The 14,616-nt window shown below is 43.2% G+C and overlaps 1 protein-coding gene across 1 annotated transcript in view; it reads left to right on the top strand.

Moving 5' to 3' along the window:
- Positions 1-14,616, top strand: part of ARHGAP23 (Rho GTPase activating protein 23) — a 109,789-nt gene that overhangs the window by 44,193 nt on the left and 50,980 nt on the right. The window contains exons 3-6 of the mRNA XM_054993346.1: positions 1,680-1,704; positions 6,514-6,606; positions 7,388-7,466; positions 11,703-11,757. Coding sequence (XP_054849321.1) covers positions 1,680-1,704; positions 6,514-6,606; positions 7,388-7,466; positions 11,703-11,757 — 252 coding nt within the window. The remainder of the gene's footprint in view (positions 1-1,679; positions 1,705-6,513; positions 6,607-7,387; positions 7,467-11,702; positions 11,758-14,616) is intronic.

Genomic DNA, 14,616 nt, shown 5'->3' with positions numbered 1-14,616 from the left:
TTGGTGGAGGACCTTGCGCTGCAGAACAGCTTCGCTTTGTCACAAATTCAATTCTTATCCTTGTGATGCATGACCAGAACAATCTGAGTCCTTTGCCATGAAAGGCCCAATTCTGCCCGCAAAATTAAGCCTTGCAAATGGATACATTGCTTGCAGCTGTGCTTCTTTTTAAGTTTTGCATACATTTGCAAAACGCCTTTGTGTTCATACTGATGTTTGGTGGGGAGGGAAGTTGAGCTGAGTTGGGGGAGCAGATTTTGAAGGGGGTTATGTGGAGTTTTCAGGACACGGGTGTGTTGGCAGTGGTGAGTTACTCTATTTTAGGTCTGCTTTGCATTATATATAATTTCATGCTTAACCTAAATGATACTATCTTAAAACCAGAGTTGGCCAAGTTTGCATATGGGATGGAAGTTTGCCAGATGTTTCTGGCATGGTGAAGTAATGGGACAAAGACCTGTTAATTTGAGTATCTTGCCAAACGAGTTGCAATTTGAAATTTTAGGGAAAGAGGCTAAGTTTCAGATACAACCCAAAGGGCCATGGGCCAGTGGTAGAGCATCTTGCTTTGCAAACAGAAGATCTATTCCCTGCTTCAGTTCCTGGCATCACCAGTTAAAAGGATCAGGCACTGTGTGATGTGAAAGACCTCTGCCTGAGAACCCTGGAGATCTGCTGTCAGTCAGAGTAAACAATGCTGACCTTGGGACTGATTCAGTATAAAGCAGCTTCATGTGTTCAAAGCCATCCAATTAAGTTAAATGAGAGAAAGTTAAACATGTACTTAACTCTCCCACTGAAATCAATATGACTCAAAAGCGCTTGACTTTGGCTTTGTTATTCTAATGTTTTGTGCATATTGGCTTTAAAAGGGAAGGCCTTGATCACAGAGGTTAAGAGGAGGGGCTCACCCTTTGCATGCTCATCATTCAGTGGCAGGACACATGCAGTTGGATCCAGCCAGCTTTTCTGCTGGCATCTTTGATTACCCAAAAAGACTATGCTGAGAATCAGGGGACCTGCATGGACCAGAGCCATGTGAGGTGCGGGCTGTTTTATGGAAGGGAATAGAGAAGGAGTGAAAATGTTCCCTGGCTCTTACCCTTGTTCTGCATCTGGAAGTTCCCAGGGTCAATCCCTAGTGATCTTGGGTAGTCTTGAGGATCTTACATGGACAGCTAGGTGGTTTTGCATAGTATAAGGCTGCTTCATATGATCATAGGCAACTTAGGGGAGGGGCTTTCAGTGGTAGAGCATCTGCATGGCCTGCAGAAGGTCCCAAGTTCAGTCCTGTCCACCTCCACTTAATTTTATGTATTTATTTATTTATTTTATTCGATTTGTATTCTGCCTTCCCCTCACCAGCAGGCTCAGGGCGTAGGTGATGAGAAAGACCCCTACTTGAGCAGTGTGCATGAGTGAAGAAAGGTTGGGGTTGCTGGCCATTTTTCCTTTGGAAGTTGCCACCCCGTAAAGGTGATTTCTCCTCAAAGGTAAAAGATACAATTTTCTGCATCTTTTCCTCCACAGGAGAGCAAGCAATGCAGCTTGAACAGGACTATTAGGGGAGGAAAAACAGTCATTAGGGAAAGGGCTAAACATGTCATTCCCATCTGCCCTTCCATTTTGTTGATACTTGTTTTTTGGAAGATTAATATTCTCTCTTTTTTATGTTGCAGGAAGAAGAGAATGGCAACAGAACTGGTATGTGGTTATGCTTCTGTTCCCTTATACCAGGAATTAACTTCGTTCTTGTATGATAGTTTTTTTCCTAAATTAGAACCCCCATAGTCCTGAAATAAATAATTTCCAATGTTCAGATACATTCAGTGAATGTTGGGTTCTTTTCATTTTGTTTTGGATCTGTATGAGATGGCATTTAGTGAAGGCACACAAGACAAGTAACATGAGTCAGATCAGAGGCTCCACAAACTAACTTTGTATTCACACATACCATAAAGGGACTTGCTTAACAGTGGAATCCTAAGCAGAGCTACTCCAGTCTAAGCCTATTGTTTTCATTGGGCTTAGACTGGAATAACTCTGTTTAGGATTTCACTGTAAGAAAGTGGTCTGTTTCTCAGCACGGCTCAGGAGCACTGCAAGGGTGGGTGGGAGGCCTGCTCCCCTGCACTGTTATTCCTAGTGAAAATGGTTGTGAACAGGCCCATTTGACCTACTGCCAGGCTCCACATGTCCTCAGAGCCGAACTAGACAGGACAAATTACACGAGTCTGTGTGAGTGGCCAGAATCGTTACTTTTCCTTACCTTCCTGTGTCTCTTTTACCCCCGGTGAACTCGTGTCTGTGGCTCTGCTCTGTGCATGTCTCGGCAAAAGAGCGTTTTTTATGTGTAGTTGCATTGGCAAGTGTCTGCGATTAATATCATCGAGTTGCCATTGCAGAGTGGTGATTCTGTTTTGCTTCCGCTTCCCTCTTTCCGCACAGTAAAGCAATAGGGGACAGGGGACGGTTACAGGGGACGGTTTAGGCACGTGCAAACTGGCAGTGCATGATGGGATCCCATTCCCACGTCTTGGAGGAGCACAGAAGAAACCTGTGCCAGCATGGACACAGAATCAAGTGCAGTCTGGCTGTGCTGGCAAGTGTTCAGGAAAGCAATGAGGAGACACGTGTAAGTTCATTCGCGTGTTGTTCGCATGCCATTCATCTCGTGTAGTTCAGCGTGTAGTTCAGCTCTTAGTCACATGATCTCTGGACATGTGGAGCCTGAAAAAGCACCCTTCCTCCCACAGCCATTTCCACTAGGGAAAACAGCTCAGGAGGAAAGGTTGAAACCCCCTCCCTCAGTGCCCCTGAACTGCATTGAATGATAGAGCACTTTCTAAGGTGAGTCCCCAAGGGTATATGTGACTTATGTTAGATGTCTTGTCTAGAATAAGAAATTTCAGCCTGAGGGCCTCTGAGGCCCTCAGAATGAACCCAGGCAATCCTACACCCTGCAGAGGTGACTTTCAAGTGGGAACAAAAAGCGTATTTCACTTTGGACCTTTCTTAGCTCTATGTATATTTCTTCTTTTTCTAGGAAACACTTCTGTGTAGTTTACAAGGATCTGTTGGGTAACAAGTGCAGTAGAAGGAGAACACTGGGATATCCCCACACCAATTATAGTATAGACCACAGCTGAATGGTTCAGAAGAGAGGCAAACACTAGCTTTGAAAGGAATTAGCCAGTACTTTTTAAAATGTTTCTTTAAAAAAATAATGATTTTTCAAACTAAAAAAGAAACAACCACCATCTAAAATACAGACATAACAAACAAGATTACAAAAAGAAGAAAACACAGAAGACGAAAGAATAGACAATGTTGAATCAAGTTGTTGAGAGAGCTTAATATTTAACACATTTTTTCAAATTTATCTCGCAAGATATAACTAAGAGAGGAAATCATTAATGGCACAGGGGATTTTTTTCTAAAGTATTTCTTTATGTAATTCATATCTAATTCCTTTTCCATAATTTGAGGAAGATTTATCAAGTACTTATGGGCATTTGCTCATTTTATTTATTAATTTAAAACATTTTTATGCCACTGCTTCAGAGAACTGCTGGAGCCAGCTTACAAAATAACACAAGATAAAATAACTGAAAACATAAAATCGTTTAACATTCACATCCACTTAAAACGCAGCTAATAAAAACCCCGAAACATTAAACAGCCTAAGTGATCCCCATTAACAGGCCTCAGGTTTCGAAGCGGATTGTAAAACAATTAAAAAGGTCAGCCTGCACCCCCTGATAAAAGCCTGGGTAAAAATAAATGTTTTGACCTGTCGCCTAAAAGAGAGTATGGTAGGTACCAGTCAAGCTTCCAGGGGCTCAGTGACGCTTCAGTGGAGGATTTCTTTCTTGTGTGTTGTTTCCTGCTCTTTAAGCAAGGGATGAATACAATACTACCACTAAAGAATAGACCGTAGTTTAAAAAGGTTTCATTTAGTAGGGCTGTGTATGAGGCAGGAAATCTCAGTGGTACCTGTGGAAACAACAACAACAACTTTCAATTTATATACCACCCTTCAGGACAACTTAATGTCCACTCAGAGCGGTTTACAAAGCATATTATTATTATCCTCAGGACAATCACCCTGTGAGGTGGGTGGTGCTGAGGGAGCTCCTAGAATATGTGACTGACCCAAGGTCACTCAGCTGGCTTCAAGTGGAGGTGTGGGGAATCAAACCTGGTTCTCCAGATTAGAGTCCTGCACTCTTAACCACTACACATCTGATACTATTGATCAGAACCATCTGCTGTCCTTAAGGCTACCTGAAATCTGTTCTCCAAGGCTTGCTTCATAGGAGAGCTTCCACTGTTACCTTGCTGTTAACAGATCTGTAGACATGAGAATCTGGCCATTGGCACCTTTTGGGGCCTATCATGCCACCTCCTCCCACCCCACCTCATGTGAATGTGAAGTGATTCAGAAGTAGGAGCCAATCAAGTCTGATGTGGCTCTTTCAGTTTGTTTCTTGTTTCAAAGCGCCTTTGTATCTTCCAGTTTCACCTTGACCCCTTCATTGCAGTCTCATCCTTCTCGCTTTCTGATAGCGCGCAACTGTGTTGACTGTGTTGCAGTTGTTTTGAAAAAAATCTTAATACCATGGAACTGCTCCTTCATCCCTGAGCCCTAATTCATTATGGCTTGCAGGCTTATCTGGGCCTATCTCTTGAGACAGGAGGATGGGAGGGGTGGGTGTTGGAGTATGGTGAAGGACTGGCCTCTAATTTCTTTCAAGGTAACTGGAAGGTGGCTTAGTGTAGAAACAGCTAAGTTATGGTTAAAGGATGTTACTCCCTGCTCCCTTCTCCATTTGAAGGACAGGTCTGTGATTCTAGTGCCCCGAAGCTGGATTTTGAAATGAATGGAACTGATGCCGTCAGAACACATCACTGCTTTCTAACCTTGATAGAAAACTTTCAGCTTTTCTGGGAGGCGCAATCAGTTGTTCTAAAGGGGCAGGTGCCGGGAGTTGCAATCCAAGCTATGCTAAGGGCTGCTTGTAGCTGTAGGTAGTGTGAGCACTGCACTCTCTGGGATGGTGTCTTGGCTTGAGCATTTCTCAGGAAAGTTTGGACCAAGATAAATTTAGCTCCTTGGAATGCTAACCTCATTGTCGTCAGCCTCCCAAAGTACCTGGGAGATAACATTCTGTGATACCATTCTCATAATCCTTTGTTACTATCCCACTAAAGACTGTGAAAGTACATGCAAAAGGTACCTACTACCGTGATTCTTTTAATCCACTACTTTCCACCAAATGCCTAAACTTATCATAGAATATCCCTCCCTCTCCAAGCCTCAAATGAAAAATTAGGACATTAAAACAGCACTCCAGAGAAGATACCTTTGTTTACGTACATGTATTTACAATACATACATACAATACATACAGCCTCAGACATACATGGACACTTGAAGCTGCCTTATATTGAATCAGACCGTTGGTCTATCAATGTCAGTCTTGTCTACTCAGGCTGGCAGGAGCTCTCTGGGATCTCAGGTGGAGGCCTTTCACATCAGGTGGAGGCCCTGGTCCCTTTAACTGGAGATACCAGGGAGGACTGAACCTCGGATCTTTTGCCAGCCATGCAGGTGCTCTACGACAAAGCCATGGCTCCTCCCCATATAATTAAATGAGACACTTGTCTCTAATCGGGAGAACTGGGTTTGATTCCCCACTCCTCCACTTGAAGCCAGCTGGGTGACCTTGGGTCAGTCACAGCTTCTAGAAGTTCTCTCAGCCCCACCCACCTCACAGGGTGTCTTGTTGTGGGGATAATAATGACATATTTTGTAAACTGTTCTGAGGGGTTTTAAGTTTTCCTGAAGGGCGGTATATAAATCAAATGTTGTTACTATTATTGTGTTTGATGGCCATCAGCCAACTCCTTGAACATTAGGTTTGATTCTTATTTGTTGTGTGCAGCTTTTTTAAGAGTTGGGAGGGGGGGAAGAGTCAGAGTAAGAAATCTAGAATCTGGGAATGTTATCCTCAGGGCTGATGAGCAGAATAAAATAACTGTATTTTCCTGGCTGTGAGAAGCCATTGCAAGTGAGTTGAAGGGACTTCCTAAAATCCCAGATGTTCCACTAGCTCCCAAATTTATTTTTATTTTATTTTCTTTGGATTTCTATTCTGCCCTCCCAACACAGGGTGGAATATCCTGCAAGATTCATAGGCTGTCCTTTGGGGAGCTGTACCACCCTGGTTAAGAATCACTGTCTCCAGCTCTAGCCCTGTCTCTAGGATTGCCAACTCTGAATTAGGAAATTCCTGGAGACTTGGGGGTGGAGACTGGGGAGGGACCTCAGGGGCTTTAATGCTATAGAGTCCACCTTACAAAGCAGCCATTTTCTCCAGGGGAACTGATCTCTGTTATCTGGAAATTGGTTATAATTTTGGGAGATCTCTAGGCCTCACTTGGAGGTTGGCAACCCTACCCATCTCTTTCTATCTGACTCCATCTCCCTCTCTTTCTGCCATCATTCAGGCCCCCCACGATGCCGTCTGGAACCAATGGACACCATCTTTGTGAAAAGTGTGAAGGAAGATGGGCCAGCTCACCGGGCTGGCCTCCGGACAGGTGAAAGAAGGGGACTGTACCTGCCTGCCTTCTATTTTCTCATATCTGTTTAGGTGGTTCTCTTAATGGTACCTGTTAAGACCACATTGCAAGCCTTTTCTCAATAAGCGCTTCAAAACTGTGGAGGTCCTACTTACAGTTGACCTCTGATCAGTGTTTGTTCTGACCAGTTTTCTCATATCTGAGTAAGTCTCTCATCTTTTTCACATGTCGGGAGATGCAGTGTTAGCTGGGAAACATAGTTTTAAAATGTTAGCTGGGAAGCATAGTTTTTTAAAAAGGAGTGTAGCCACGGTTCTGTTTATTCTGTGCTGCATGAGTACACAAATCTATATTGGGTGCAGAATTCAGCATCCTGAGAACATCACCTTTCAGGGGTCAGGGCATCAATACCCTTCATTGCTCCTTGCAATTCCCCCCCAAATTTGTGCAAAAAAGCACAAATTTAAATTTACAGTATTTTCCAGAATTAATACTGGTAGTAGAATTCAGATTTTCTTGGAATAGAGTTTTAATTTTTTTGTACTGATACAGTAATTGAAAATGTGTCTGAATTTTAGATTTTCTCCCTCTTTAAAAAAAATGTTACTTGCCCTGTGCTTTCAGTATAGGGTAGACCGTTTATTGGATTGTTAGTTTAAAATATTCGTAAGCCAGTCTTTCTCCCCGAAAGAATCAAGATCCAAGGCATGAGTATTGTTTCCCATAAGGAATCAGGAAATTCATTCCAAATTGCTGCATCTCCTAATCATTGGATAGATTATTCTGTTTTCTTCTGCAGGGGACCGTCTTGTGAAAGTGAACGGTGAAAGCATCATTGGGAAAACTTACTCCCAGGTCATTGGCCTCATACAAAACTGGTGAGTTCTTTTTCTGCCATCTTGCTTCGGAAGTCCTTTCAGGGATGCTAGGTTTATCACATAGACATCACAGCATTGCAAGGTGTTTACTGTGTTGACACTGGTAAGACAGATGTCTAAGAATTCCACCTTCATGTGAAATCCTTAAGAACTTCAGCCTCTTTTGTTTTTAGGTTTTCTTTGTAACATTTGCAGACACCCCCGCCCCCCCCCCCCCCAAACCTTAACATTTTACCTGCTGAAAGAGTTCTGTTCAACAGCAGCTGGGGACTGAATAGTTCCCAGGCAAAAACAAGGTCCTTTACAATGCATTGCTCTTAGCATTTCTTTCCACTCGGAGAGGCTCACTCTACCCAAATGCCTCTTCCAACAGCATCTCCACAGTGCTTCTGCTCTCGGCAGTGTCTAGATTCCTCTAGTTCTTCTGCATTTTCTTCTGTCGCTGTATCCCTCAGCCATTGTCCTTTTAAGAACCACTGTACTAGCCTTGCTGCAGACCTCTCTGTCTTACGTACTCTTAAGGCAGAACACGTTATGAGAATTACAAGGCTGCTGCTGAAAATGGCATCTTTGTGTTAAATTCTAGCCTTTCCGCCCACTGCAGCATTGTAATAAAATATATCCCACCATTCTGACTTCATCATGCTGTGAGTTTTCTCTCTTCTTCGTCCTTCTCCTTTTGGTCAGCTTTTAGGGTTGAATATTATTTTCATTTTTTAAAGTAGTACTCTCTTCGGATAGAGAGACTTGAAGAACAAGACAAGAGATACAACTCTGTACCAGCTTGTACTGGCTTATTTTTACCCCTGCTTGCTACAGCCCCATATTTTTCAGAACATTTATTTCCACCTTTAGAGGCTGTAGATGTGGGGCCTTCATGTGTGTTGAGCCAGCCATGTAGTCAGTGACAGGTTCAGTGCTCATGCATGCATGCACATACTTACAGAGCCGGGTTCTTGCACTAGCTTGCTTGGTGGTCCTGGTCCAGTCACTTTCTCTTAGCCTAACCTTCCTCACTGGGTTGTTGTTAGGATAAAAAAGAGAAGGAGGGACAGTGTTGTAAGCCACTACAGGTAACTGTTGGGGAGAAAAGCGGGGTATAAATAAATCTCATGGTGATATATCTGTTTTGCAGGTCAGCAGTGGCTTATAAATTGTAAATTTCAAACCACTTGTTGCTATTGCTTTACCCCTTTAGGGTTTATTTATCATTGAACACCATGTCCTGGTTAGCCTTCAGATTACATATGGGACATGGGGAGGCAAATCTGACCTGAGGCGGGGACCTAAATATAGCACATGGGGAACGTGCAGAATGAAAGCAATCCTGCTAGGAACTATATATAAAAAATGCCTGGCCCACAAGCATCAAAGACGTGCAGGGAAACAGATAACTTAGCCAGAGGACCTGGCAGACAAGCTGCAAAAAACAAGAGGAAAAGTTGCTTGCTGAATGAGTTGTAAGACTGAAGCAAAATTTTGCATGGTTAGGTTTTTTAGCTCACGGTTCCCACTTGTGAGGGAAAGTGGAACTGAAAAGATCCTACTCAAGTGCCTGGTTGTCATGAAATCCAGTGCAGGTTCTTGGAATTTTGAAATATTTTTTCTCTCTCTCATGGAGAGAAACCATTGATGTTTTCCATCTGAGGTAAAAAAAAAAAAAAAGCGGGGGGGGGAGCTAAATTTAAGGCTGGTTGGGTTGGCAGACACTAGAATTGATATAGCTCGGGCTTAGCCATGATAGCGATAAGAACTCATGCCAACAATTTAAGTTGATTAAATAATTATCTGAGTTAATTAAATAAATAAGCCGTTGGGTTAAGTTTTGAGGACTGTGCCTCTGTTGTTGAGGTCTTCAGTTGTGTTTTTACTGTTGAATTTTAAAATTTTGTGCTTTACGTGGCATTGTTTATATTCTTATCTTGTCAAACTTGAGGACATTTTTAAGTGCAATGCTATCTTTAAAATCTCCTAAACAAAAGAATTTGGATATCCAGAGTGGGACAGAAGTTTAGAGTGTCAGACTAGCACCTGAGAAACCCCGCTTCAAATCCCTGCTGTGCTTCAAAACTCACAGATCGTGCAATCTTAAGAGGAGTTATATCTTTCTAAGTCCACTGAAGTCTGAGGGCTTAGAACTCTGCTGACAATCACACTACGAGTGACCTTGGGCTAGTCTCTCTGTCTCTCAACCTGATCTACTTTACAGGGTGGTTGTTAGGATAAAATGAGAGAAGGAGAACCATTTATGCTACCTAGGTCTTCCTGTGCTTCTTGGAGAAAGGAAGTGATAAAAATATTTAGATTGATTTAAAGAGCTTTTATCAGTTTTGGGCTTAACATGCTGGCAGAAGAGAGTGATTGAGGTGGATAGGCTTATCTACCTGGGGAGGGAATTTCATAATTTTGGTGTCACAACTGAGAAGGACTTTTCTTGGGTGTAGTCTCAAATGATGGGAGTGACCAAAGCAGGGCTCTGAAAATGTTGGTCATGGTTCTTATAGGAACAGGTGGTCCTTAAGGTATGCAGGCTTCATAGGGCTTTAACGGTCAATAACAGTACCCTGAATTGGACCTGGAAGCGAATTGTAAGCCAGTGTAGATGGGACAAGACTGGAGTGATATGATCCCTATGACCCTACTCCAACTACTCCGTGGGCTTCCTTGAGGGTCCAGGGCTAGGAATTCATAACTTTGTGCTTACATAGCTCTTTCCTTAAGTGTTTCACACATGTTCTATCAATAATCCCTTCAACAGTCCTTTAATGTGTGCTAGTATTGTGCTCTCCTGTATGACAATGGATAATTTAAACCATTTGGCTGAGCTTTGCTTGTGGTGGTTTGAGAAAGATGACAATTGCTAAGGTCCCCAGCCCCCCAGATACCTTGCTATTCTCTGGAGAAGCTGGGCCAGTCCATGTCTGCAAGGGAAGAAGCGGGTGCAAAACTGTGCAGTCCGTTGCCTCTTTCAGTCACCGCTCCTGTTGCTGGTTCCTCAGGGGTAATCTCCCATTTTCTGTTAGGGGGAGTGTTGGAAGGAGCCCCTTCATGCTTCTTTTGGACCAACCCATGTCGAGGGATCTAAAAGTAGTGGGAAATGCTCCCACTTCTTTTCCATTCAGCATGGCTGCAATTTAGAGGAGAGGTAGGGTTGCCAATTTCAGGTTGGGAAAGTCATGGAGATTTTGGGAGGTAGAGTCTCAGGAGGGTGGGGTTGGGGGAGAGGAGGGACCTCAGATTCCAAAGCAGCCATTTTCTCCAGTGGAACTGATCTCAATGGATTGGATATCCATTGCAATTCCAGGAGATCTCCAAGCACCACCTGAAGGCTGGCAACCCAAGGGAGAGGGAAGAGTGCCGCAGTGGGCCCAAAGGCCCATAAACACTTGCAGCTGCCCTTGAAAGAGTGTAACTGAGAGTGCACTGTTTCATCCTTGTGTACCCACAGCCCTCTTCCACTTATTTGGTTAAGGCCTGGAGACTGGGGAGGATTCCCTGTCTCGTAGCATCTTAACCAAGTAACATTAGTGGTGATAATTGCAGTTCTAGCAAATTGCAGGAGAAGGTGCTGTGGCTCTCTTCATAGTTCAGTCACGTTGAACGTTCTGTTGTTTATGACAGCCTCTGCAGTCCCTGGTCTTGTTTATAGTGGGGGGAAGAGGGAGAGGGATGTTGTTGGGAGCAAAAGAGCGACAACTCTTTGGCTTGGATGCACCAGTGGTTTCCACTCGTGGAAGAAATTTCCATCAGTGGAAGAGAACTTCCTCCCCACACACAGTATTGCCCAAAATGCCACCTTGGGGGACAGAGAACCCTCAAGTAGAGCATGTAGTGGTTAGAATGTCAGACTAGGATCTCTGGGAGACTCAGCTTCGAATGCCCGCTTTGCCATGTAAACTTGCTGGGTGGCCTTGGGCCAGTCACAAAGTTGTGAGGATAAAAGGGAGAAAGAGGGAATGTTGTAAGCCACTTTAGGTCCCCACTGGGGAGGAAAGCGGGATTATTAAATGAAGTAAATAAAAGGAGAGTGGAAGTTTGCATGGGGCAGAGGACGGAATCTGAAAAATTGCAAACCCCGCCCCCATTTGCAGAAATCTTCTGGCCACTGGATTTGTGCCAGTGATACTTAGAGATTTGTATTTGAATGTGGTTTATTTGATTACCCTCTATTACGACAAAGATATCTTGATCTCACCTAACCTGTTGTGTTTCTTTCTTCATGCCTTCTCTCTGCAGTGAAGATGCTTTGGAACTTTCTATCATGCCCAAAGATGAGGATATTCTGCAGCTGGTGAGTCCTTTGCCAGGGGGACATGTTCCTTCTGGGTATGCTAAGCAGGTTGAGGGGAGGGGGAAGCCGAATGAACCTGGAGTCCTTTTAAACTTCTGACTCAAGGAGATGTGCAAATGTGTGTAACTAAACGCTCACAGCTGCCACTCCTCCTCTTGCTCCTTCTTCAAAAAACTGCTTTTGGGAGGAAGTAATTTAGAGCAAAGGAACAGTGTGGAGGAAGGAAGATACTTAACCTTTCCTGCATCTGCCCTTTCTCCACTTCAGATCACAACCCACCCACCCCCTTGCTGCCACTCCTCCATCCCAGGGTTCAAATTGTTTCTTGGTATTAACTAAACCGGACATAAAGATGCTCCACTTCCCTAGGGTTTCCATAGCAAAGTGATTGATGTCTGTGCATCAAAGCTTCCTTTTTAACTGTTTAACTCTTCTTAGTGTTTTTTCTTTTTTATGCAATTAAGTACTGGGCACCATTCCAGAACAAACAGGGGTGCTCCCAAAGGATAAGACTAGCAGTGAGGGGGTGCTGGTACAATCCTACCCAAAGAGTTATGCAGTATCTTGAGGGCTAGCTCATTTGTTGTTGATACACAAACTTTTTTAGCTCAGGACTGGAATTTGTTGTAAATAATAATTTGTTCAGCTTGCAATATATTATTTTTAAAAAGTATTCCAAGTACTTCGTGTATATTATTGAGTATCATGTATACTCCTTACATCAGCCCTGTAAGGTAGGTCTGAAGGTAGATCAGTATTACTGCTGTCGCCATTTTTCTTCTTTTTCCGTTTTGTATGTGTGGGATTGAGGTTGAGATGAACATATCTTGCTTAGGGTTCCTAACACTGTCTTGGCAAATGCTGGGAGAGGTGGAGAGCAGTGCTTTGGGCAGAGTGGAGTTTGGGGAGGATGCGATGTCACTTCCAGGTGACACTTCAGATTTCCTCCCCTAGTTTCCATGTTCTTTACCATAGATATTATGGAAAATTCCTAGAACATCTCTATTTGGAGGTAATTTTTTTCTCCTGCTCCTCAGTTCTTGAGGGATGGGAAATGGAGTAAGGAGAGGTAGTTCCCTTCCTTGGGCAGGTAAGTGGGAGGCCTAATCTTTCTTAACGCCATTTAGAATGCAATCTTAGACAGAGTTACTCCACTCTAAACACATGATTCAGTGAGCTTAGACTGGCATAACTCTGTTTAGGATTGCAGTGTTAGTGGCTTTGTGGCAGAAGCAGTGTTTGAATTGTGACTATCTAGTTCTTTTTCTGGCCAGGGCCCAGGGCCTTTTCAGCTCTGGCTCCAGCCTGGTGGAACTCTCTGTTGAGACCAGGGCCCAGTGTGGGACAGGTCTGCCTGGCCTGTAAGACAGAGATGTTCCACCAAGGCTATAGCTGGGGTTGAGGCGCATGCGAATCATCCCTTTTGGCCTTCCAAAAAGGCCCCTTCCCCCATTTTTTGCTACTCCGTTTTTGACAGCTGCAATCTCCCACTCCACAGTGCTCTAACTGTGTAATACTGAGCGCCACATCATGGATTAGTTTTAATCTGCATACCATATTTGATGTATTTTATTGTGTGTTTTGTATGCTTTTATCTCTTATTGTATGTGCATTTGATGTTGTTACCCGCCCTGAGCCTTCTTGCAGGGAGGGCAGGTTAAAAGTCTAATGAATGAATGAATGAATGAATGAATGAATGAATGAATGAATGAATGAATGAATGAATGAATCAATCAATCAATCAATCAATCAATCAATCAATCAATCAATCAATCAATCAATCAATCAATCAATCAATCAATCAATCAATCAATCAGTCATTAGATAAAGGTTGGACTCTCCAGGCATGTCCCTGCAGGCCATTAGAGGGCAATTGCATGTCAGAGCAATTCTGTGCATTCCTTTATCGCTCTTAACTTCCACAAGGTGCATGCTCTTTTAGCCGTTGCTATTTATCATGGGGGTTGTGTGTGCTGGGTTTTTTAAAAAAAACTGCCAAGAAAAGCTGTGTATTCTGCATCCTATGCATATTATGCCAATTTAAGCAAATGTGCATGTGTTAGGTTATTTGGCATGGTTTATTTTACTTTTCTTAATCGTGAGATGCAGACCTTCCATTTTTTTTCCCTCCTGCATTTTTCCCCCCAGAAATTTTGCTCAGCTGCATCTCTGGTTTATGTCTTTACAACATAAAGAACTAGAAACTTTGTTTCAAAATAAAAACTGAGATTCACAGGATAACTGAATTCTATACCTACTGTCACATTCTGTGGTCCAGCTGCGGAATGATGGAAGGTACACTGCCCTGTTTATCATTTATATGAAACCTTTAATTTACAAAGTATCTCAAGCTCTTTATTGGGCTTGCCACTGCAACACTCCTGTGCAGTGAGTCACTGGTATTCTCATTTTACAGGTGAGGCAACTGATGCTAAGTGACAACTGACTTTTCCAAAACCTCCCAATGAGTCCAAAGCCTCAATTTCTCTTCCCTATCTGTAAAATGGGTGCAATAGCCACCCTCCATCTAAGCATTCTTTGGAGAGCATCAAATGGCAAACACTTTGAACGTGCCATGTAATTTTGTTTAGCTGGGTTAAATATAAAAAGACCATATAACAAATATACCTCATACCTTCTGAAGCTTCTCTCCCCAGTTAGCACTGCCAAATCCAACCTAAACAGGTCTTGCAATGCTGTAGGGAGATGCTTATGTTTCTCAGGAGATGCAAGTCTACAGTGGGGTTCCACTTTCGTGGGAGCGGCTTCCACGAATACTTGTCTGTGGGCCGTCCTTATTCAGGCTTAGCATAGAGATGGAATCATTAAAAGGGTGTTCCCATATTTGTGCTGAGCTGA

This window comes from Eublepharis macularius, chromosome 12, assembly GCF_028583425.1.
Source record: "Eublepharis macularius isolate TG4126 chromosome 12, MPM_Emac_v1.0, whole genome shotgun sequence".
Taxonomy (NCBI): Eukaryota; Metazoa; Chordata; class Lepidosauria; order Squamata; family Eublepharidae; genus Eublepharis; species Eublepharis macularius.
This window is presented reverse-complemented; position numbering and strand designations above follow the sequence as displayed.